General features: G+C 37.4%; 1 protein-coding gene across 3 annotated transcripts in view; it reads left to right on the top strand.

The window, feature by feature from the left end:
• The window catches only part of NAV2 (neuron navigator 2), a 245424-nt gene that overhangs the window by 100679 nt on the left and 122489 nt on the right, over nucleotides 1-22256 (top strand). For 2 of the 3 annotated variants that reach the window (XM_068945366.1, XM_068945365.1), the window contains exon 6: nucleotides 4680-4837. In XM_068945366.1, the coding sequence (XP_068801467.1) occupies nucleotides 4680-4837 (158 nt within the window). Of the gene's footprint in view, nucleotides 1-1043; nucleotides 1113-4679; nucleotides 4838-22256 lie in introns of all 3 variants that reach the window. The other variant, XM_068945364.1, reaches the window with a different exon arrangement.

Raw genomic sequence — 22256 nt, 5'->3', positions numbered from 1 at the left:
CTCCTGGAACATAATATAGGTAATGGAGGAGAGATACGTGCCTTGAATGCCTTTAATCCTGAAGGTGCTCTTTCCAAGTTGGGGATTAAAGCAATTTGTGAAGGCCGTACCACTGTGCATGCATTTATTCTTATAGCGTTCTGCTTATCGGACTGTTTTACTGGTAAGAGATGGGGATTTCAGTGGGAATAAGTAGGCAGGATTCAATGCTGAAATCATATATGCACGTTTGCTAAGGTATGAAGGCTTATTTGTTTACATAACACAAATTAAGTTACGGCTTATTTGTGTTAAAAGAGTACAGATTAAGGTGAACACTACTTGAAACACTGCTTTACTTGGAGTATGAACTCTTAAAGTGAGGCCCTCCAATTGAGACGTTTCTCAAAGCTTGTTTGGTTTTTCCTTATGTGTTTCTTCGTAGATTATGTTCATTTTCAGTGGAACACATGTTTTTGTATGATTGAAGATAGCTAGTGTTGCTACTATGTAATGACTTCTGCAGGGACTAATTACTGTAAAACAAAGATGAACTTTAAGAACAAATTTCTGGGACTTCTTTGTGTAACAGAAGTGCATTGATTCATTTGAATATTACTTTCGTACTTGCAGTCTATTGTATGGATTGGACTGGGTTTCAAATAACTTACAAATATTTGAAGATGCTGAAGAAATGTCATAATGTTTTCATAGAATATACTGAATTCTGAAATTGCTCAAAATCTGCTGAGTCATATGCAATAAAAGATAGATAAGAAACCGAGTAATAAATTTGATTTTACATCCAAATTTGATTTTGGATGTAGAATTGCACCTACATTATTTTATAAAAATTAATTCATTTCAGATTTTATACAGTTTTGACTGGAAGTTATACTTAGGGAAGAAGCTTTTCTTCTTGTAAAATATGTTAAGAGGAAAAAAAAGAAAAAAAGAAAAAAACCTTCTCCTCCCTAAACTAGTAATTAAGTTCAGTGGTTTAAAAAAAACAAATTTCTTCTTTGCTCACTGTTATCTTCCGCTTTTTCTTTCCTGTCATACAGTGCATCTCCCAGGGACTCATCTCAAAGCAAAATCATCAGATTCACTCTTGGTCAGAAAAAGTCTTCTAGGTTAGCATTTCTTCATCCTCTGCAAAGCATGAATAACCCTTTTTTTGCAATATTTCCAGATGCATGTTTAGGGTTCACCTTAAAAATATTTACCTCCTTGTTTGTAACTCGGAATTTTACAAACAGCTAAAATATGGAAGTGTCAGACCCATTTTAACTTGTTTTCTTTTTTCAAGGCGTGGAATGCGTTTTCTGCTAGCAAGAAGATATTTGATTTCGGTGTCCATATGAGCATTCCCTTTTGAGAACAAAACATGGTTCTGGGAGTTCTCTCTCCGCTATACATATGTGTATTTGTCATATTTAGATGTGCATAATTGTAAGTGCTAGCGTCAGGCTAGTGCTTTCTGGGCTGGCAAGTGGGACATGCACCATGTGAGGCAAAACAGCACCCTATGGGTATGTCTCATCAAAGCTCCTGCCCTCCCCAGTTTTATGGAGCTGAGAACATCTGAACTCCCTGAAAATTATATTTCAGTCTATTTTTCCTGAAATCCAGCCTTATTTGCATGCCAACCTCTATGACCATCTCATCTCAGCACTTACAGGGGTTGCTATAAGCGTTATTAATGCAGTTATTGATCGTAAGTTTCCTTTTACTACTTATTTACTACTATATGTAAAAATATTTCACTAGGGTTTTTGTATAGTTCTACATCAGTTACTAAGCTGTTATTTGCCATTTTACTAAGCTTGTGAAGTATTATTTGCCGTTTTTATCCAACTTGTGAACTACTTGGCCAGCTGTCCCCCTTTGCATAGAATGTTAGTACGGCTTTATAATTTGGATTTGTTTCCCCCATCTTATTTCTTATATGACAACAGGGAAGGTCTGCATTGTAACCTCTCTTTTAATGCTCCATGTTTCCTTTTCATGTTCTCTCTTAATCACGCTTATGGCCTGACAGTTCATATTCTCCTAGAAATGGTGCTGAAGAGTAGTAATGGAGAGTATCCTCGAAGTTCAGTAGGGTGGCTCTAATAGCAAGGAGCTAGAAGCTTCTCCCTGAACTCCCCGATTTTTCTTGGATTTCACAGACACTGCTGTGAAATATCTTGGCCGACTACCAAAAGCGTGGGCTTAAAACAGAATCAGGCAGTCAAATTAGAGTAAAAAAATGTAAGAGGAATGGTATCTTCTTCAGGAGTGTTTGCCAGTATGTATATTTTTATTCCGGGTACGTTTTTATCAGCAGTGGCAATACTGACTGAATTTAAAACTTGTCACTTTCTGAGCTGGTCACATGGTCTGAGTAGCTTTATTTACCTGAAAGTGTACGAGATTTGCCAAACCTGTGTGTGCATGTGTGGGGAGCCTGTTCTCACCTATGAGCGCAAGATCCCCATCCCTCGCCTGATGCCAAGCCCTATGAGAAAATTGCCCTCCCAGTACTAGGTGCTCTCGTAGCCGTGCTGCAGCGGCCGGCCCATATTCAGAACAATTTTTATCCTTCTATGGAGACTTTCAACTGGATGTCTTGTGCTTTCTTCCTACGTCTAAATAAACCTAGTTCATTGCCTGTTAAGCAAAATAAACGCTTCATGAGCTTTCTTGTCTTGACGACTTCCAAGTTCTCAAGAACAGCACGACAGTTGTTACGAAGAGCGTTTGATTTTTTTCCCTACTTTAGTCCTGCTTCTTCCTCCGTAGTCTCCTTTACAGCGGTAAAGTATCTCTGGGGAATTCTCATTTTTCACTTTCCTGCAATGATCATTACGTACAATTTTCTAGCACCCCCCAGTGTCGGGAAAGGTTGTTCATCCTCAAAAATGTTGGATAAATTGAGGGGTTTGTCTAAAAGGGTTCCGCAAAATAAACCTCAGAACCATGGCGTGCTGTGCCAAATCTGCGGTGATTTGCATTTACAAATGAATTTTTTGTTCTGCTTTGAATGATGCCTATACAATTTATCCTACTTTGAGCTCTGAAAGCATGTGCATGCAGCTGCTGACGTTCTTGCTGTTTTCCTTCATGTTTCTTTTCATATTTCCTGTTCCTTCACTAGTTTTTGAGAAGTCAGTTGATTTGGGAAGCGTTGCTGGACGGCCTTCCCGGCTGCTCTTCCTTCCCCCAGGCATTGAAGTGATTTGGTCTATTGCATCCCCTGGTTTTCTGACAACAGGGATGTCTTCATGTTAGCCACTCTTGGCAGAGGCTGTTTAAGACACACTGATTTTATATTTTGTATGAAAAAATGTTTTAAAGTGCTTCTACCATACTGAAAATACAGAGACAGCAAAGAGTTTTCCCTTTCAGTGTTACGGAATATGATGTGAACTGATTCTTCTAGTCTTTAATGCAATGTCAACGCTTTTTAAAACTGTGAGCTGTTTCTCTATCTTCAGTGTGTGTTTTGAAGAACTAACAACTGTTTAAATTTTTTGTGTTTCATGTATTTGGAATATAGAAATCTCTGCGCTCCTTAGCGCAGAAAATACAGTGCAAACATTAAAACTCTACGTATAAGCGTTGACTTTGACAGACTTAAGCACACCTCTTGCTCTGAAATGTGATGCCGGCTGCTTCCCTAATTCTGTCAGGCTTTTTAGAAAATTCTTCCCCCTCTCCTTTTGCCTGCCAAGCACAAGAGAAGCATGCCTTCCTGTTTACTTATGCCAGAACCCTAACTATGTTTTCTGTAAGTAAACAGATATAACTAGTAAATATAGACTACAATAAGGAAAGGCAATCAATGTTTGAAAATCCCTCCCTGAAACAGCTTGCTGCCATCCTCTTTCAGTTGACCCTGAGGCTTACTACCTGCTCGTTGATAAAGTGGTTGTGCTAAGAGAGTAGGAGAGGAAACTTGAGCCCCGTATGGTTTTATAGGCCCGAGTCAATCTTTCCCAGGGATTGGCTGCTAGGCTTTGCAGCTTTCCGAGCGCAGATGTAATGTGCTTCCCTACAAGGAAAAGCCAGGTTATTAAGCTGGCGGCCATATTCTTTCTCACTTTTGTTTCCAAATTAAGCAGAGCTCTGTTCAGCATCCTGGTCTGAGAACAGTAGTCTCATTTAGTTGTAACCTTGCACCAGTTTTGCAAGTGGTGTTACTCTGAATTTACTGCAACTGTTTCTGATTTACAAGATTTATGGTAGGAGACCATTAATGATCACTGGAAAAGAAAAATGTTTGGAGGGAGGGTCTGTTGTATCACTTTTACTCAGTTTAGGCCGTCTAGAGTATTATGTGTTTAGTCCATTAGAAACAATTAGCCTGTTTGCCAAGTCCACTATTAGTCAACTTAAGCAGAAGTTTCAGAACTGGATCCTGAATTTTTTTTTGAGCTGAAAAATCACATGAAAGCTACTGAAGTATCCAACTTGAGAGTATTTTTTTCTTTCCCTTGATGTAGAACAGTTCATACTGTAGCTTGTTCACTGTATATTTTTTACCTAGGATGATGTATTGCGGCTGTTCAAAGTTCCTTATAAAACCTTGTATGCAAATATTTGTGGTGTTTATCCTTTTATTTTCAGATTATGCATGATATTCTGTAGTTTCTTTCCTTTCCCAGGGTGCCTTTTTGTTTAAATGTATTTCATCTGACTGTGATTTATTTCATCAGACTTCCAGGCCCTACCATGAGGGTGTCCGCTGCAGGCAGTGAGGCCAAAACTCGTGGTTCTATTAGTGCCAACAATCGACGCAGCCAGAGCTTTAACAATTATGACAAATCTAAGCCTGGAATTCCCCCTTCAACACCAACAAGTAGCAGCGAAAAAGGTGAGTGCTTGAAATTTTGGTATTTCCCCAAATTCTCTTAGATGTGGTTTTCTTCAGGGAAAACTGAATTTTCCATAGAGCTCCAGAAGCTGTGAGACCATCTCAGCCTGGTAAGTGTCCCTTTGCAAAGAAATCTTTGTTGAGCTTTCGTTTGTTCTTTATTCTTACATGCTTATTCTAAAGTAAATGTCACGTTCTCCAAGTAAATTTTTAATAACTGTTTCATTCTGACCAAAGTTGGTAAGTTTTTGCCATGACTACAGTGGAAAAAGATACTATCTCCATGGTAGGTAGTAAGCAAAGAGTTAGTATAAAAGCATATTTGCCAGTTATATTAAAGGATAGATGAATGATCATTTCTCACACACACAAGTCTTTTTTAAAAAGGATGAAAAGGTGGTTAAAAACAGGTTAAATGCCAGCAGTCACGAAGTTTCAGTGTGCGAGTTCATCTGAGCTCTCCCCAAAACATACTTGGTTTAATCATAAAGTAAAACAAGAACTCAGTCTCTGCTAGAGCTGGCCCTATGACAATCTGGTAAAAGTCTTTCTTGGATTTCTATCTAAAACCAGGTGAAGTTAATAGGAGTCACTCTTACTAATTTCATGTATTCTTGATCAGCCTCTTGTTGAATTATAATTAGGAACAGGGCACTCTTCAATGACTTAGTATTTCATAGGTGAAAATTTGTGTTATCATTTTATTTGACTCCAGCAGAGATATTCAAAATATTTTTAAACTTACAGAACCCACTGTATTTTTTCTAGACAACTTATCATACACAATAGTTCCACCCAATAGTTCTTTATTCTGTGAAGTTTAGTACACCGGAAATCTGAAAAGCAGATAGCTGAGAGAATGTTTGCCTGAATATCCTTCATATTGCTGTTCAGATTTAACTCTCGCTCTTTATGACACAGAAGAAACAAAGTCACTGCTTGTATTTACTGTTGTTATAAGCCAAAGTTAGCTCCTTGGTAGAATTAAATTTGACAATTTATAGTAATTCAGATTGTACACGCATTAAAAAAGTAATTGCTTCAACATGAGCAGTCTTTCTTTTTCTCCTCATTTTGTAGTTCCTCCTTTCTTGTTGATTCTTTAATATTTTTGCTCTCTCTCTATCCTCCCTCTGAAAAGAGAAAGCTACTAATGTCAACAGCAGTACAGGCTGCTTCCCTTCTTCTTCCCCCAAATAACTTTTCCATGGTAAAATCAACTATGTGAGCCCGATTGCTTCACAGCGTTCACAACTTCGAAATGGTTATATTTTGTTGTGACTTTTCTTTTAAGATTTACTCTTTTGTCTGATTTCAGTTAAACATAGTCATTTTTCAGCCATGAGATGCAAATGATAATTTGTAACTGTATCCTTACAGAATTCTGCAGTATTAGTACTATCAAGAGATCTTTTTATTGTTGCTTCTAATTTTATCAAACTGTCTTCCAAGATGCTCCGTGCTCACAATGAGCTTTTACAAGGTGGCTCAGGCAATATTATAATGGCTTGCTACTAAAAAGGACAGTTCTGCTCCCTCTCCCTGGGGGTTTTCTTCCTCTCTGCCTGATCCCTCTCTTTCCTTTCTGCCAGCATTCTTCTGGCCCTCACTAACCTCAGCTCCCTAAAGCAGCAGAAATACATTCACTTTTTAATTTTTTTGATTAGTTTTCTGCTATATTACTGAACTCAGTCAGCTCACCAAAAGGTCAGAGAAAAACACAAGGCCAAAGCCAGGAAGCTACAGAAGACAACACTGGAGCATAACTGCCCCATTCAGCAACTGAGCTCTTAAACTGCTTCAGCGGTGTTGTGAAAGCTCCTTTATGTCATCGGCCATCAGCAGGTGACAGCATTAATTGCAGTAGACCTCAGCTTGTTGGTTAACCAGTCATTCTTCTTTCTTATGTTCAAGTTACAGCTAAGTATAATCAGGGCAAAAAGAGGTGCCTCTGTGACTTTGGGCAAGACACAGAAGACATATTTCAAATGTCCACTGGTTTGGCTGCCTCTGTTTTGGGATGTTTTGTATAGAGAATACCAGTTTCTCTGGCCTAGAAAGAGATATTGATAGTAGCAGTACTAATTTTTATTTGCAGCATAGTTGCTGCAGAAAGAGAGACTGAGCACATGGTCTTATCAGCTACTTTGAAGTCTGGCAAACTTATACTAGTGCAGAGCTATTTATGAAGTCACTTTTATCTGCTGTCTGGCTTCAGCTTGAGAGTAACTCTCTTAAGTGAAGCTACTGGGGCCAGCTGAGTTAGTCTCACTAGATTAAAAGCAGCAGGAGAAAAACTATAGGAAGGCAAAATGAGAAGCTGACAGTAAAAAATACTGCAAGAGAAAGGGAGAAGCAGCAGGAAGGCGGCCCTGGGTAACAGCTGAGGCTCTGACTGAAGCACAGTGTCAGCCGGTTTCCACTCTTGTTTCGTCTGACTATACTTACTTCCCAGTTTTAGGATTCTGAAAAAGCAGAAGACTCACAGATTATAGTTTCTCAGAGTTACAGATGTCATTGTAAGTTTTTCCTGCCAGCCAGGTTTTTTCTGTTATCCCGTACCGTGCTACGTGGTTACAAATAGGCAAGAAGTATTGGAACATCCATTCTGTTCCATTTAAATTCACCAGTCAAAGCAAGTTTTGGCCATTTCATATATAGATTTGATTTTCTGATCCAGTTCAAGTCTCTATAGGAGCATCAACGATCCTTGCTTGTGTATATTTTAAAACTTGACTATTCCTGTTTTTTTCATAATTTTTTGTTTGTTTAAATAAAAAAGATTTGTCACAGTCTGACTTTTCTCATATCATGGGTAGCATAAAATCTGGATTGTGGCTCAGCTAGTTCAGCTGAGGGCACATATGTGAAACCCTAACCGGGTTACAAAAATATAAGAGAAGGATTTGAGCCTTGAAGGTCCCTCTGTTTCAGAAGAGACATGGCAGGAAGAATCCTAGATACTTTTATAGCTAAGGAGGGACTTAGGTGATATCTTTACCTGATTTGTTTTTCTGTTTTAAGATGCTCTTGAAGCAGCCCACCCTCTCTGTTGGCATGAGCGATGCACACTCCCTCTCAGCTAGTGGGGGAGTACATCTCTGGCAAAGTCTGTTCTTTAAATAGCACTGGACCTATAGCTGACCTGGGTTCTGTTGTAACTCTTAACATCAATTGTTTTCATTCAAGATTGAAAAAGTAAAGAAACAATATAAATTATAAATAGAGATTTAATTTCGTATATAACTCCTTAGGAGTACTCTAAGGCTCTTTCTCTGAACAGTGTGGTGTACGGCAATCAAGCAGTAGGAGAGGACACCATGTGGTGGGGTCTAAATGGCATTGATGTTGGGATTTCTAAAAGGCTCGCTCTGTTCTAGGAAGAATCCTTTCAAGAGTAAGATAATTAGTCCTTAAATGGTGTAAATAGATGACATTCACAATCTGAAAAACAGTTGGCTTTGGCTGAGAAAAAGTAGTTGTGACTTGATGTCCTGAAGACACACACAAAAATACGTTTCACAAGTGCCAGTTTTTCTTGAAACTTTTTTCATTTTGCGTCAAACCCAGACAAGGGGGAGTAGAAAATGAATCCAAAAAGAAGACATTTTGATGAGTAGTTTGATGGGAATGGAAAATGACCACTGAAGGTTTCGTCAGTGTTTTTGCTTGACAAATAGCTGCATTGCTTTCCTTTCTTCCTCTGTTGTCAATGATGCTTTAAATTGCAAAAATATGTGATTTAAATTTAATTTCAGGGATCACTTAACGATCACTTAATCACTTAGGGTTTGTAAGTAGGAACATGCTATAGTTTTATGAATGTTTTGGAGAGACTGGTGGTTTGTAGGGCAGTGCATCAGAAATGCTAAGTACAGCGTTCTCTCTGAGGAGCTGCTGCTTTGAATTACATTTACTGACTTTGTGTCCGTTCACTAAGTTAGTAATTTGACAGCATTCATTAGCTTGAGTTTGTATTTCTGAGCTTTATTATGCAGCTTTTATGAGTGGAGTTTTAAAGGTGCATATAACTGGTCAGAACTGAGCAATTCATTCTAGTCTGATACAGTCAAATTGTTGGCTTAGCCTGGCAGCTAATTCAGTATTCTTAACAAAGTCACTGCACTTGAAAAGACAGATCAGTGTTGAATTTCAGTGCTGTTACTATCTTCTTGCAGGGATTAGGCAGTCCTGCCCTTTGGGATTAACTCTCCTTGCTGTAAGTGCAGTAATGAGTATTTTGCATTAGCAAAAAACACAAGTCTCGTCCAGCTTGCCTGTGGTTCTCATGCTTGTTTCTGTTCAGGAAATTGTATTTTTCCTTCCCTAAACGGTCATGTACTATGACTGAATTTCATTAGGTTTTGGAACTCACAACTACAGCCTAAATCCCATCTCATAATCGGAGATCATAGGGAAGAAAAAAATTACAGTAGAAAATAGTATAGGGTAATAGGGTAGCAACATTCTACCTTGGTAAATCTAGTTCTAAAAGAGTAAAAAATAAATTTTAAAAAGTATATTATGTAAAGAGTAATAGCTTAACTGTCTCTTCAGTGTGCAATGTTCATCTCTAAATCTGAATTGTATTTCACTTTAATTAAAAAAAAAAAAACCAAAAAGACACAGAGCAAGTTACGGCATGAGTGGTGGAATTAATCAAACCTTATTTTCCTGTGTAGTGTGTCCCCAACCTTTTTCTATTTCCTCCTTGTCAGTACTCTCCCCTTCGGCTAGTGTCCCCTAACTACTGTATTGGTGAGATACAGTGTGTGATGTGACTAGTCTTGAGGCATTACTGCTTGGCTAGATGATCAGTGCGTGTGCACGGTTGGTAAGCTGCTACGATAGATGGAGGAGGGAACCTGAACTCTGCAGCTTTTTCTCAGTGGTAATCTGGGTCTTTTTCCCAAGTGCAAATTTTTCAGGAAACTGATAGGAACACAATGTCAAATTTGGCCAAAGAGATCAAACTTATGAGGAGAAAGCTAACTGACAGAAGTGGTCATGCAACTCTCATTTCCTTAGGCAAAATATGGGATAGGGGTCAGAAAAGTTGAATTATCTTAGCAGTTGGACAATAAATTTGTCTGGCAATGTTACAATTAATTTAAATTAGGCTAAGAATTTTTCAGACCAACTGGTTTTGTGTCTAATGGATGGGACCCAACTTTGTGTCATGATTATATTTTAGAAGTAAAGTCCAAGGTCTACTTACATAAGCCCTCATTTTTGAAGATGACAATTTATGACTTGAAATTCTTATCAGAACCAAGATTCTGAGTATTTAATGCAACAATTTTAGGTTGTCAACCTAAAAACCCAGCTTTTTTTCCCCAGGTATTTCTAATATTTCATATGAGGCAGATTATCTTGTATGCTTCTTCAGCAACCAGTTTAAAGAGCTGGGTTATGATGAGAAACAAGTGTTCATAGCATATCTGCCTAAAAGCGGTTGATAGTTAAGTTATTCAATTGGCAAATTATTATTTCTCTCTATATAAAAAGTAGTTACAGGAATTAGGCAGAACAGCAGTGCAAAGACTTTTTTTTTTTAAGGTTTAAACTGGTACTTCACTTTGCTTAGTCTTGGTTCTTGTAACACTAAAAATTTTAAGCTTTTTTATTTTTTTCCTTCTTAACACTTACTGGACTAAATCACTACAATCTGGACTAATGAAACATAGCTGGAAAATTCCTCAATCCCAGTAGCCTGCCCTGTGCTTGCCCTTTTCTCTGCGCATCTCCTATGGGCTGATGATGGGGGCTAGAGACTGGGAGAGGTCAGTGTTTGGTCTCCCTCAGTACAGTCATCTCATGTGTTCTCTCTATGTGATTGGGAAGGGGGTTTGTTTGCTTAAAATTTTGATATTATTTTTTATTTATTTATTTGTTTGTTTGTTAATTTTTACCCACTACTAGCTTCCTTGCATGTTTTTGGAGAAGGAAATTAAGAAAGAGAAATCTGCCTGTTTTGGCAGACTGTTTTCGGTGACTGATATTGTGACTGAAGTAGCCTTCAGAGTATTACATCATTTCTTGCAAAGTAGGTTGCAGTTTGCAGCTGCTACTAATGCGTGGTCTTCCCTCCCCCCCCCAAATGTAAATTGCCTTGTTAGTCGTTGTCTGTGTCTTGTGGCAATGAAAATGAATTAATTAAAACAGAATACATCAGAAATGAAAAGGACAATAAATGGAGCATGGAGGAGAAGCTAGCTACCGGAAGATAAATAACACAGAATTTCTGAAAGCTTCCATTAGACAATTAAAACTGAGATAACTGGTTTTGTAGAATTTTTTGGGAAAGGATTCATGTAATGTCTAAAACTATTATACCAGTATATAAAAATAAGAGATTCCTGAATGTCTGTGTGTTTGTGGATACTGTGAGATACATACGTACAAGTAAAGGAGTACACACAAATAAGATGCTCTGTTATATTTGCTCATAAGTGTAGAAATACTGTACTGGCATAGAAGTGTAGAAATACTGTACTGGCATAGTCTTTCATAGATTATAAAGGCAGAAGGGACCTTTGTGATTGCCTGGTCTGATTGCCTGAATGATGCAGGGCTTTGCATACCCCATACTTTAGGACTTGAATTGATTTTGCCAGGTGAGCTTTGCAAAAATTGAAGGAAATTGAGGTGCAAAGTCTAGGTCAAAAAATAAAGCTGACCATGACCCCCAGTGCTCTTCTGAAGTCAAATCTGACTCGGTTTGAGCACAAAGAAAAAAGCAATTAATGAACTCAGGCTACTTCTTAGCTGGAAGAATGTAAATACGAGGTTGATGAGAACCACGTCTCTGCCCTTTGCCCGAGATTGTACAGGCCAGCGTAGCTAATGCAAGCATTTAAAAAGCACTTCTTTGGCTTCTTTCTTTTTAGAATAAAAAAGAAATTGGGAAAGAGGCAATGTCCAGTAGACTGATTTGGGGATTTTGCACACAAACTAAACTCTGTTGTGGGTTGTCTCTACAAACGCAGTTCAGGTGAATTGTCTCTTACAAGCAGTGATTAAGTAATTCAGAGACAAATTCTGTGACATGAATAAATATCACTACCATGGCTTGTACATGTAGGAAAACTAAAATAGAAAGATGTGAAGTAGGATTTTTGAGAAAGTGAAGTATGCATGGACACTTAATTGGATATAGAAAAGTGTGTGTATATATTTATTATGTTATATATATATTATAAATTTCTCTATTCTAAATTGGACAGATACATACACTTTTCCCCCTTTTTTTTACTTGGGGATCATATTAGATGATTGGAAGGATAAGGTAAAATAGAGCCGCAGGAAAACTAGTGACCTGCAATTCACATACAGACATAGCAATGCGAAGTTCATGCATCTGTTTAAATTCCTTAGAAATTTTGTTAATAATTAAGATGAGTTCAATGGTGGCCTTGGGTGGTGGCAAAGGTTTTTCAGGCTGTAGATTATTTGCAGTGGTATGGGACAAAAAAGTAAACCAAAAGTGTATTTAAATATGCATGAACTAAATGACCTTGACAATTCAGATGCAAATTAAAAGGCTCTAATTGCATGAAGGGATTATGATGACATAAAAAATCACAAGCCTAAGTGGTTCATTATTTCCCCACATCCTAAAAATGTAATTAGACTTTATTTTCATTTTTCTTTTTGTTAGGGAAAAAAAAAGCCTGCAAGAGCAATTATACACATTGAAACACCCTGTCTGGGGTTATAAATGGCTAATCACTGTGAAAATAAGTAAAAAATTTACCATCGTGTGTTACAATTTTATGATATTAGGATTGTAAGCACTGAAATTCCTATAAGAAAGGAAGGAAATTTGAAGGAAATTTTGCATATAAAAGTTTGCATATAAAGCTTAGAGAAGTAATCCTTTCTTTGCTTTCTTCTAATAAGTCTCTTTGATTTTAATACGCTGAGGCTAACTCCAAAAAGCGAGTTAAACTTGTTGCATCCTAGCCTTAAAGAAGGAATCCATAGGACTGAATTAGGTGCCTAAGTTGTCTTTACAGTATCAGAGAAGTATGCATATCGAAACTGGCATCAATGAGCATGCCTAGTCTGAGAAAGCAAAAGAAGACATGATCATCCCTTAAATCAAGATTCTGGACAGCAACAAGGCAGCCTATCCTGACTTCAGGCTCTATAATATTTTATCTGAAAACGAAGCAGGCTCACACCTTCCATCTGAGTTATGGGAAGTTATTCCTATTTTACAGTAATGTCACTGATGGGCTTACATCTTTTCTTTTTATGTTTTTACTTATTTGTTCCTAATAATTTATTTAAAATAATCCTACAGAGGGCAGTAGAAGTCTGTGGGAAAAATAACACTTCTCCTTTGGAGTCAAAGGAAAAATTAAGTAAATGTTAGCAGAAAAAAGTTCTGTCAAATTTGACTATTTCCGCATGAGGTCAAATGAAGTGTTAGTTTTTCAGATTATGAAGAAGGCGGTGCTAATAACAGCAAGTTTCTCAAAAATAGATAGTATTAGAGAATGAAAGAATGTATGTCCAAATGAAATAAAAGGCTGCTTGAATAGCAGTATTGCTGCAAACTTACTCAATACAAGTCTCATGAGAGAGTTCTGAATTTGGACCCTGCTGACTCAGCTATAATCTTAGCTTTGTGTGCCCCAGTTTCCCAGGTATGGCTAGGCCTTGTGTGTGGAGACTAGGAGAAGCATATGCTCTTCTGGCTGATACTGCTTTTCTTTCCTTTCTTCTAAATTGTGGGTAATCCCTTTTAACTTGGAGCGCAATTTGCATTTAATCACAGCCTTTAAGTACACGAAGGGTAGTCACTCTGTTCGCAAGGATGTATGGTGACAGGACAAGAGGCAAAAGTTGCTTCAGTAGCAATTCCATCTGGAAATAAGAAAAAAATTCTTCACTGTGAGAACAATCGAACATTGGAAAAGTTTGTTCAAAGAAGTGGAGGAATCTCCCTCACTGGAGCTAGTCTGTCTAAGGCCCTGCTTTCAACAGAAGGTTGGACTGCGTGATCTAGAGGTCCCTCCAGACCTAGACCTTTTAGTGTGTTCTACAATTTAAATATATAGTTAGTTTCTTATTATAAAAAATATGTAGTGGACATTGACTAAACAGTTATCAGTGATGTATTTAAGGGACTCTGGGGGGAAGGAGGGGGAGAAGGGCAATGCAAAATTGAAGTCTACTTCAGGATTGATAGTTCTGATCTCTAATATCGTGTCCATCTCCTAATGCCTTTTTTGTTCAAACGCTCCGGTTTTTCCCTCATATATTAGTTCAGTTCTGGTCTGTTGTTGCACACAGTTGTGTAGATTTGTGGTGTGATGCAGAGCTACTCAGACCAGTCCATGTTATACTTGGTATGGGCATATGTACCCTGCTAACACAGCTGAAATACTTATAAATCAATTGGGAGTTCTTGTGGGTAATGTTTTGAAGGCTAAAATTTTCCGAAAGTGCTACAGCAGCATTCACATAGGCTTTGAAAAAGAGGAATGCTGGTAAGAGATAGAAAAGAGCACTGCATAACTAGAGGTTTGGCAAAATTCCTTTGCAGTTAGGTATTTAAAGGGTTAATTTATGTCCTTTATTTAAAAGAATGGTTACTTCCTTTTATGTACAAGGTACCTGTATGGAAATGAGATTTATAGCAATAAAGATTCCTTATTGCCTCACTAGATAGCATGCAAGTATCCATTTATTTAGGATTTGAAAATAAATCATTTCAGAGCACAAACTAGATGCAAATTTTAAGAATGAGGGTGATTAACCATTGAAACAGATTCAGTTAGACAAAATGAGTCAAAATTTGATGTCTGCACAGAGCTGATGTTAAGACACAGATTACAGATTTGGCTCAGAAATTACTGAGTGAAATTCTGTGAACTACATTATGCTGAATGTCAACTCAGATGATCCCAGCGGTTCTCCTGATTTAAAGTTGTCTCATTTAAATATGTGAAAATGGAGGACAAGTCCTCTTCTGTTGCTGCACATAAAATCAGATGAAATATTTCATGTTCTAAATGGCTGTGTTTGGCTGACATATCAAGTGCAGGATGGCAGTGGTTCTGTCTTCTGAGGTTGCAAAATCTTCTGCACTTGAACCCTTATGTTCTGCTTTAGCTCGTGCAGTTTTTCTACTCTCAATAAATTAACAATAATAAATAGAGACAAAAAGCAGAATATCCCCTCTGTGCCAAATAATAGTATAAGAGTAAAAAAAAAATGTGGTGAAAAGACAGCACTGAGAGTTGTAAAGCCCTGATGGAGATTCCTTTTAGGAAGGTAACGATTTTTTTACCCATTTATAGTAGCATTCTGTGTAGGATGCTGAATGTGAACCTGAAGGAGTCTTCTGGCTGAAGGGATAGCAGCCTTTGTCATCAAGAGAGTGAAGAAGTCGGATTTGACTCCAGTGGCAATGAGCCAGCTTGACGCAGCTGGCAAAAGGCTACCTGGGTGGCTGAAAATTTGGTCCGTTACACCTGGAAGATGCATGGTCAGCCTAATTCAGTTCTCAGCACCTCCTCCTCTACCCCGTTTCCTGGCCAAAGGAAAAATGAGTCCTTTCAGGATTTAGTGGTTGAGACGATCGCGTGATATTGATGAGAATGAAATGTTAGATTACTTTGTTACAGTTTGCTTCAAAGCAAACAAAACAACCGCTAAATCCTTCTGTCAGGTGAAGTTCAGGTTGTCAATTGCAGCGTGGGCATTTCAGTACTGGATCTGTTAATGACTAACCTGGTGTGATGTGAATGAATTTCAAATCGCTATCTTCCTCCAGACTAAAAGTTTAAATAAACTAATTATATAGTCCCCGATTCATATTAACTTGATGTGTACCTAGAGACATAACCGTATTACGAAATTGTCATTCAACAGTAGGAGAAAAAATAACATTCCACTGTTGGTAAATTAATCTGCACATAGTCTAGCAGCTGTATGCAGTGGATTTGTCAATTTTAGCGATCAGAAAGAGGATTTATTAGCCATCATTGTTTGGCTGAATATGAAGAGTTAAAATGGAAGTAGGACCTCCAGATTTGATCTTTTGGGTGGCATACTGTACAGCCTGTGCTTTCAGCTTGCTGGTTTTTAAGCAATGAGGAAAGTTCTGTTATCAGTGTTGTACTGAGTAACTACAGTTTTAGGAATTCATCAGGATATGCTCTCGATTAGTTTGGAAACCATCTTGAAGTCAGAGGAAAGCTTTTCACAGAGCGCAGTGTGATCTCTCTTTAAAGCAATCTAACAAGCTCCTGTGATGCCCTCTGGATCTGTTGGAAAGGTCACTGTAATGCTGGTAGCTAATACAAGTTATTAAACAGCAGTTGTTTTGATGAGTCTTAGCATTCTCAATAGTATCTTTTACTAACCAAAGACTGAATAGTCTTGAAGTATTCAAGAGTGTGGTATCTTATAGAAGAGAGAGTTAATACAAGTCCACAAAAGTAATTTGCAACTGTTAGCATTCGCTGTCTTCACACTGCTCTCTGTGAAGTCAGTCACAGCAACATATGGCGGCAAATACACGTGTTGCCAAGTAAGAGAGAAATGTGAAATTAAGCTTGGTATCTCAACCAATGTCCCTTATTTGCAGTGCGTTACTGTGATTTCCAGCTGAGAACTCTGATATACTTTGATTGATCTTGAAAAGGCATTGACCCTTTTTTGTGCAAACTGACAGATCATCACTGAAATTGATTTCAACTGTGCCAAATGTGCTAGCATTGAGCCCAGCTCTGCGAGGCTGTTGAGAGAGGATTGGGGACAGTGAAGGGAGGAAGCTTTTTTAACCAGGACTAGCAGAAAGATAAACAGTTCATCAGAGACAAAATTAAATGGAGGTTTTGAGATGGAAAGATTATTCTCCGTGTCAGTGAACAGTATATGGATGTCAGAAAGCTGGAAAATGATTTTATAGAATGAAACAGTTGGCTTATGCAACAGGGAGCAGTAAGTTAAAGTGGTGGGTTTTTTTTTTTTTTTGAGAATTGTCAGTTCCTTCATGACTGCAAATTGTCTGTATAGAGTTAGAAAAAAAAATCCTGTAGTTTAACTTTTTGCAGTGACTTTCTTTCCCATTCTGTATAGAGCTTGTTTTCAGTTTTCTTTTTCGTTTTCTCTTTCTTGGTAGAATTTGTATGAATGTAATGTTTACTTTTGATGTGTTGACTTTATAAGACAAAAGTGCAAAAGTCACTAAGATTAAAAAGACTGCAAAAGGGGACTTTTTTTTTTTTTTAAGAGGGATGTGTGTAAATTTTGAAGCTAATTTAGTTATCCACCCTGTCATATTTTTACTGTGGAGTGAGTGTGATTTGCTCAACAAAATGGGACTATGATAATGTCACAGATTTTAGTCTTTCCGCTCTGAAAGTGCAAAAGTGTTTCATGTAGGTCAGGAGTGAAGTGAATAGTGGTTAGAGTGCTTTGTCTATGCTCACGTATACTGACAGTTGAGAAGTGCTAACTATTTGAGGGCAATTAATAATGAAGCATGTGCTTTAGTATAATAATAAAGTAAATGCTTTAATTTAAACAACAGTGGAGATGATTTTATGTTAAAAATAATGTTTTTAGTGGCATTTTTAATTGACTAAATCTAAAAATCTGAGACCACATGGAGTATTTAATGAAAAATCATATATGTTTAAATAATAACTGCTTTTCAGGAGGAAAGAGGAAGAAGACTTACCTTTTTCCTTTTTGAGAAAATGTCTTTTGGAACTCTTTGTATCTTGGCATATTTGCTTTGAAAGTAGTTTCTGACTGATGATTTTCGCTATAAATCAGTCTGATGATAGAATTTGTTTACAAATCCAGAATCTCAGAGGAACAGATGCAGAATAGTTGACATGTTTGATAGTTCTGCTATGTGCACTACCAAAAAGCAGATGTTGGAATAACCCTATCCTGTTTTCTAAATATACCTTCCATTGAAAGTATTTATCAAAAGTTCAGTAGGATCTTTTTATTCTTAAATACAGCACAGTGATTGTGAGTCCTCCCTCTTATAATTTGATGGAAATCCATGAAAGATATTTCTGGTCCTTTATAATTACATTATCAGATTTGTTTTGATTTATATCACCATTGGGATTCACACAAAAATGAGCAGTCAGATCCTCTGATAACTCATTTGAGAATAAAGTATTTGGGTACTGCTCTCACTATGGGGCACTGAGCTCCCAAAGTATCCCAGCAGAGAAACTCTAAAGAAGTTTTGTGTTGGTTACCTTTCTGAATCACGGGTTCTTGAGAGTGCCCTTTTCCCCCACAAAGAAAAGAATAGGTTATGTATATAATTTTTCATTTACAACAACTGTACTTATCATTAATTGCCTTCATTGATCAGGAAATGAAAAGGTGGAGGGGAGAGGAGATAGTGATTTCATCAGCATTGCTTCTTCCACAAGTCCTTGCTCTTCCTCCCCTTATGCATCACTTAAAGGTTTGGGTAGGTCAGGCACAGAAAAGAGCTAGAAAACACCTGATTTTGGTTTGTGTGTGTTATTTGAGAGAGAAAACTTACATTGCAAACCTCGTGTTTGCCTGAACAGGGCTTGAATTCCAAGGTCTACAAACCTTAGCTCATATATTTATGTTTAGCTTATATGTAAAAGAATTCACAACGGATGTTACAGTGTTTATTTCTTGAGTATAATTTGTACTCTTAATTTTAGAAACAGATTTTCTAGTATTATGGGAAATGTAGTAGTTGTAGGTTTTCAGTTAATAGTTTGATTCCTGCAGATTATGATTACAGTTGTATAGGTGAAGTATCCAGGATTTCCCTTAATGACGCTAGTTATTGACTTTCCCTGTGGGGCTATCTGCATTGAGTTTGAATGTTTGACTGATGTAAACACTTTTTAAACTGGTGATGGCAATCCAGATCTCTGCAAAGGCAACAGTTGTCCAGGATAACGCTATAACTGTTAGTCTAAAACTAGTTCCAGTGTCATTTCACAAATTCAAGTCATAACTTTGCAATGCAGATAAGCCTTCTGTTTTAAACTGTTTTAAGAACTATGTTTGAAATTATGACAGCTTTGCAGTATGTTATATTTATAGAAGTATGTCTGTGAATAACCAGCAGATGTCATTTAATCTATGCTCTAACTCTGAAGCTAAATGAACTGTACATATACCTGAGAGGTGTTTGCTAATCTGCTCTGAAACGTCTCATGACAGATACTTAGCAATCACCTTAGTATATCTCTTCCAGGGTCTGTTTAGTCTTATAGGTAACTATTTAAAAAAAAAAAAAAAACCAATCAATCCTGCTAGGTTAAATTTAAGCACATCGTTGTTCCTCCTGTTGTTGATGAACTTGGAGAAAAATTGATCTCTGTCCTCTTTATAATAGTCCTCACATATTTGAAGACTTGCAATGTCTCCCTTCAGTCTTCTCTTTGCTAGACTAAACAAACTCTACTATATCAGTGTTCTTCTCATCAGTTATTTGTGATAAATCTCTTGTATGTCTAGATGATCTCTTCTGGCCTCATTCCAGTCTATCAGCCTCTGTTACTGAGGTGCTGGAGCTGGACACAGTACTCCACCTGAGGTCTTATCCTAATGCTGGCTAGGATGGAATAATTACATTCTGTGTCTTACATATGATACTCCTAATGTGTTCCTGAATGACATTTGTTTTTTCCTTAGTGTCATATTATATATGTGTGCAACTGTGATCTACTTTGACTCTTTTCTGCTGTATTGCTGCATAGCTGATTATTTGACCTTTTATATCTATGTGTTTAATTTCTGCTAAGTCTAGAACTTTCAGTAGATTTTAAAGAATGTAGTCTTGTTGACTATGACTAAATTTCCAGTTTACCAATGTATTAGTGCCCTCTGTATTCCCCAAACAGAAGGTCAAGAAGGTGCACCTCACAAGAGTCATTAGTGTCAAACAAAATACTTGTCTTCAGGCAATTGACAAGTATATCCTGGGGTATTGCACCCTTTAACTTTTCTAATCAAATACAATTTTGAAAAAAAGGGCTCATCTTGGTTAACCTTTAACAATATATTTATGCTGAGTGTTCACCTGTACAACAGACTTTCAGAGTAAAAGAAGCCGTACAGCACGTTTATAAGGCAGGATACAAGTATGCAGTAAATCATATCCATGTTTAATCGTACAGTTGTTTAACTGGGTGGATATGGCATTTCAAAGTATGTCCTCTTTTACCTAAACAAAGAGTGGCCGAAGGTTTAATTGCAACTGAAATGGAGCTGTACAAGATCACAAAACTTTGCCATAGGTGGTATAGGCTTTAGGAATATTTAAAATAAGACAAAATTGTATTTAAAAAAATATTTGAAAAAAACTAAGAAAGTTAGCAAATACATGTTCTTAGCTGTACGATTCAAGAGGATAAAAGCCCTGAGCTGAGAAGTGAAACGTAACCTTGAGAGTCAGCTTCTCATCCAGTGTGCATCTGCACAGCTCCATTGAAAATGGTGAACTACACTAATTTATACCAGCTGAAGGGCTGGCCCACCATTTCATGGCCTTTACAGTTCCTAGATGTCTCCTTTTAAAATAAATATTTACAATTACTTGTAAATTTATTGCTGGGTGAGTTGTGCCAGAGGAACAGCCATGGAAACTAAAGTTCACTATTAAATCATAGGAAAGAAAACAGAAGTAGTACTATGTCCCAGATTTCTCCTGTAAGTGCCAGTATGATTTTACTACACCAGTAGAATCCTCTTCTCTCTATTTCAGCCTCTCTGTGGTAACACAGCTGGATGAGGGAGCACAGAGTAGTTTCATTGACCAAAGAGATGAGATGAAAAAGATCCTGTTGTGTATAAAGTGATAAGTGACTATCAGCTGTTTTTGATATACTAATTTAATAAATATGTGTGTATTTTTGTACATTTATATATTGGTAAAGTATTGGTAGTTCTACAGACAGATATTTGGTTTGACTCATCTGTTTAAATATATAATATGCCTGTTCAAGAATGCATTGATATTTGCCGCTTTATGACTGGACAGTTGTATGACTTCTCAATGAGCAGAGCAAGACACATCTTAGTTAAAAAGTAGTTTAGCTTGATGTTCCTGATAGACTAGTCAGTGGGTGTTTTATTAGAGATGTTTTCCATTAAAAATCTGACTACATTTCTACCTTTGTGGTCATTCCAAGCCCAAACTGGAGCCACTGCTAATATTGAAACAGACCAATCTTTCCTAAGAGCACTTTTCAGACCACCAATATGTATATGGCATATTTCATATAACCTGCTGTTAGGGTAGGCTGGGACTACTAAGTGCATATTGCCCACTCCATTTGGTGCAAGGTGAAAGACTTGGTAAAAGCTCCTTGCCTGGAGTTCTCTAATGCTTTTCAGTAACTGTTATAAGAAATCTTGGGGAATGTGTTTGTATAAATAAGGAGGAAAAAAGTTAATAAACAAACAATAATAGTATTCATCTAGGCTGTAATTGAGAGCGCTGCTTATTTTGAGGGGCAAAGTTAACTTGTTTTCGTTATTTTGTAATTGTGTAACTGGTATGTGGTCGATAGAGGTCCCTCCAACCTTGTTCTTAGGCAGTCATGTGGATAGCATTTTGAATTTTACAGTAACTAAACAAAAACAACAATGAATTGAAGTGTCTTACTCGGTTATGTGAAGACAATAGGAGAAAAGGATTGCCTCAGCTCCAGTTCTGCTTCCCTTCAGCTCAGCAAAAATGATGAGTCTTGGTGATACGAACCAGTAAACAACAGAACTGTTGTTTCACATACTGAAGCTCTGTGTGAACACTGGAGGCTGTACAGAAATGTGCAAGTTTAGTGACTGACATTTCCACAGACTTTGGTACTGGCTTTCAGAAGTCCTGAGTATGCAGAACTGTTACTGAAGTTACAAAGACAGCTTACGTCATGGGGGTTGAAGAAACAGATAAGATGGAAGGAAGTACAACTTAAGATGTCAAGCAGTAAAGGTAACTTTTGTCTCATTTTAAAATAAATTGAATCATCTCGAGAGGCAAAGCCAGTGGATAGAAGTTGAAGGAAGCAGTTCTACCTACTCAGCTGGGTGAAGTCCTCAGCAAAACAAAATGTTTCCTATCCAGTCTTCTCTTTGATTATGTAGAATTTCCCTGTCTGGTGAACTCTTTTATGAAAATGTGTTTTGTGGCTTTTTGCTGTGGCCCAGAGTAGAAAAAAACAACACAAGGGTTTAGCCACCTTGCCAGTGAAGACTATACCTCTTCCCATTCCTGAACCAGTAAAGTTAGCCAGTCTATTCAGCACACCTATAGCTCGTTAAAGTCAATGGTGCTACAACTGAAATAGAAACTTCTGTGAATCAGAAAAGTTTTGCTTATTTTGATAAAGGGCTATATGCCCTTTATTCTTGTTAGGAATGCTCTGCTCAACCT

Source organism: Struthio camelus, chromosome 5 (genome assembly GCF_040807025.1).
Source record: "Struthio camelus isolate bStrCam1 chromosome 5, bStrCam1.hap1, whole genome shotgun sequence".
Lineage (NCBI taxonomy): Eukaryota > Metazoa > Chordata > Aves > Struthioniformes > Struthionidae > Struthio > Struthio camelus.
Note: the sequence above shows the minus strand (reverse complement) of the source record. Positions and strands in the feature narration are given on the sequence as shown.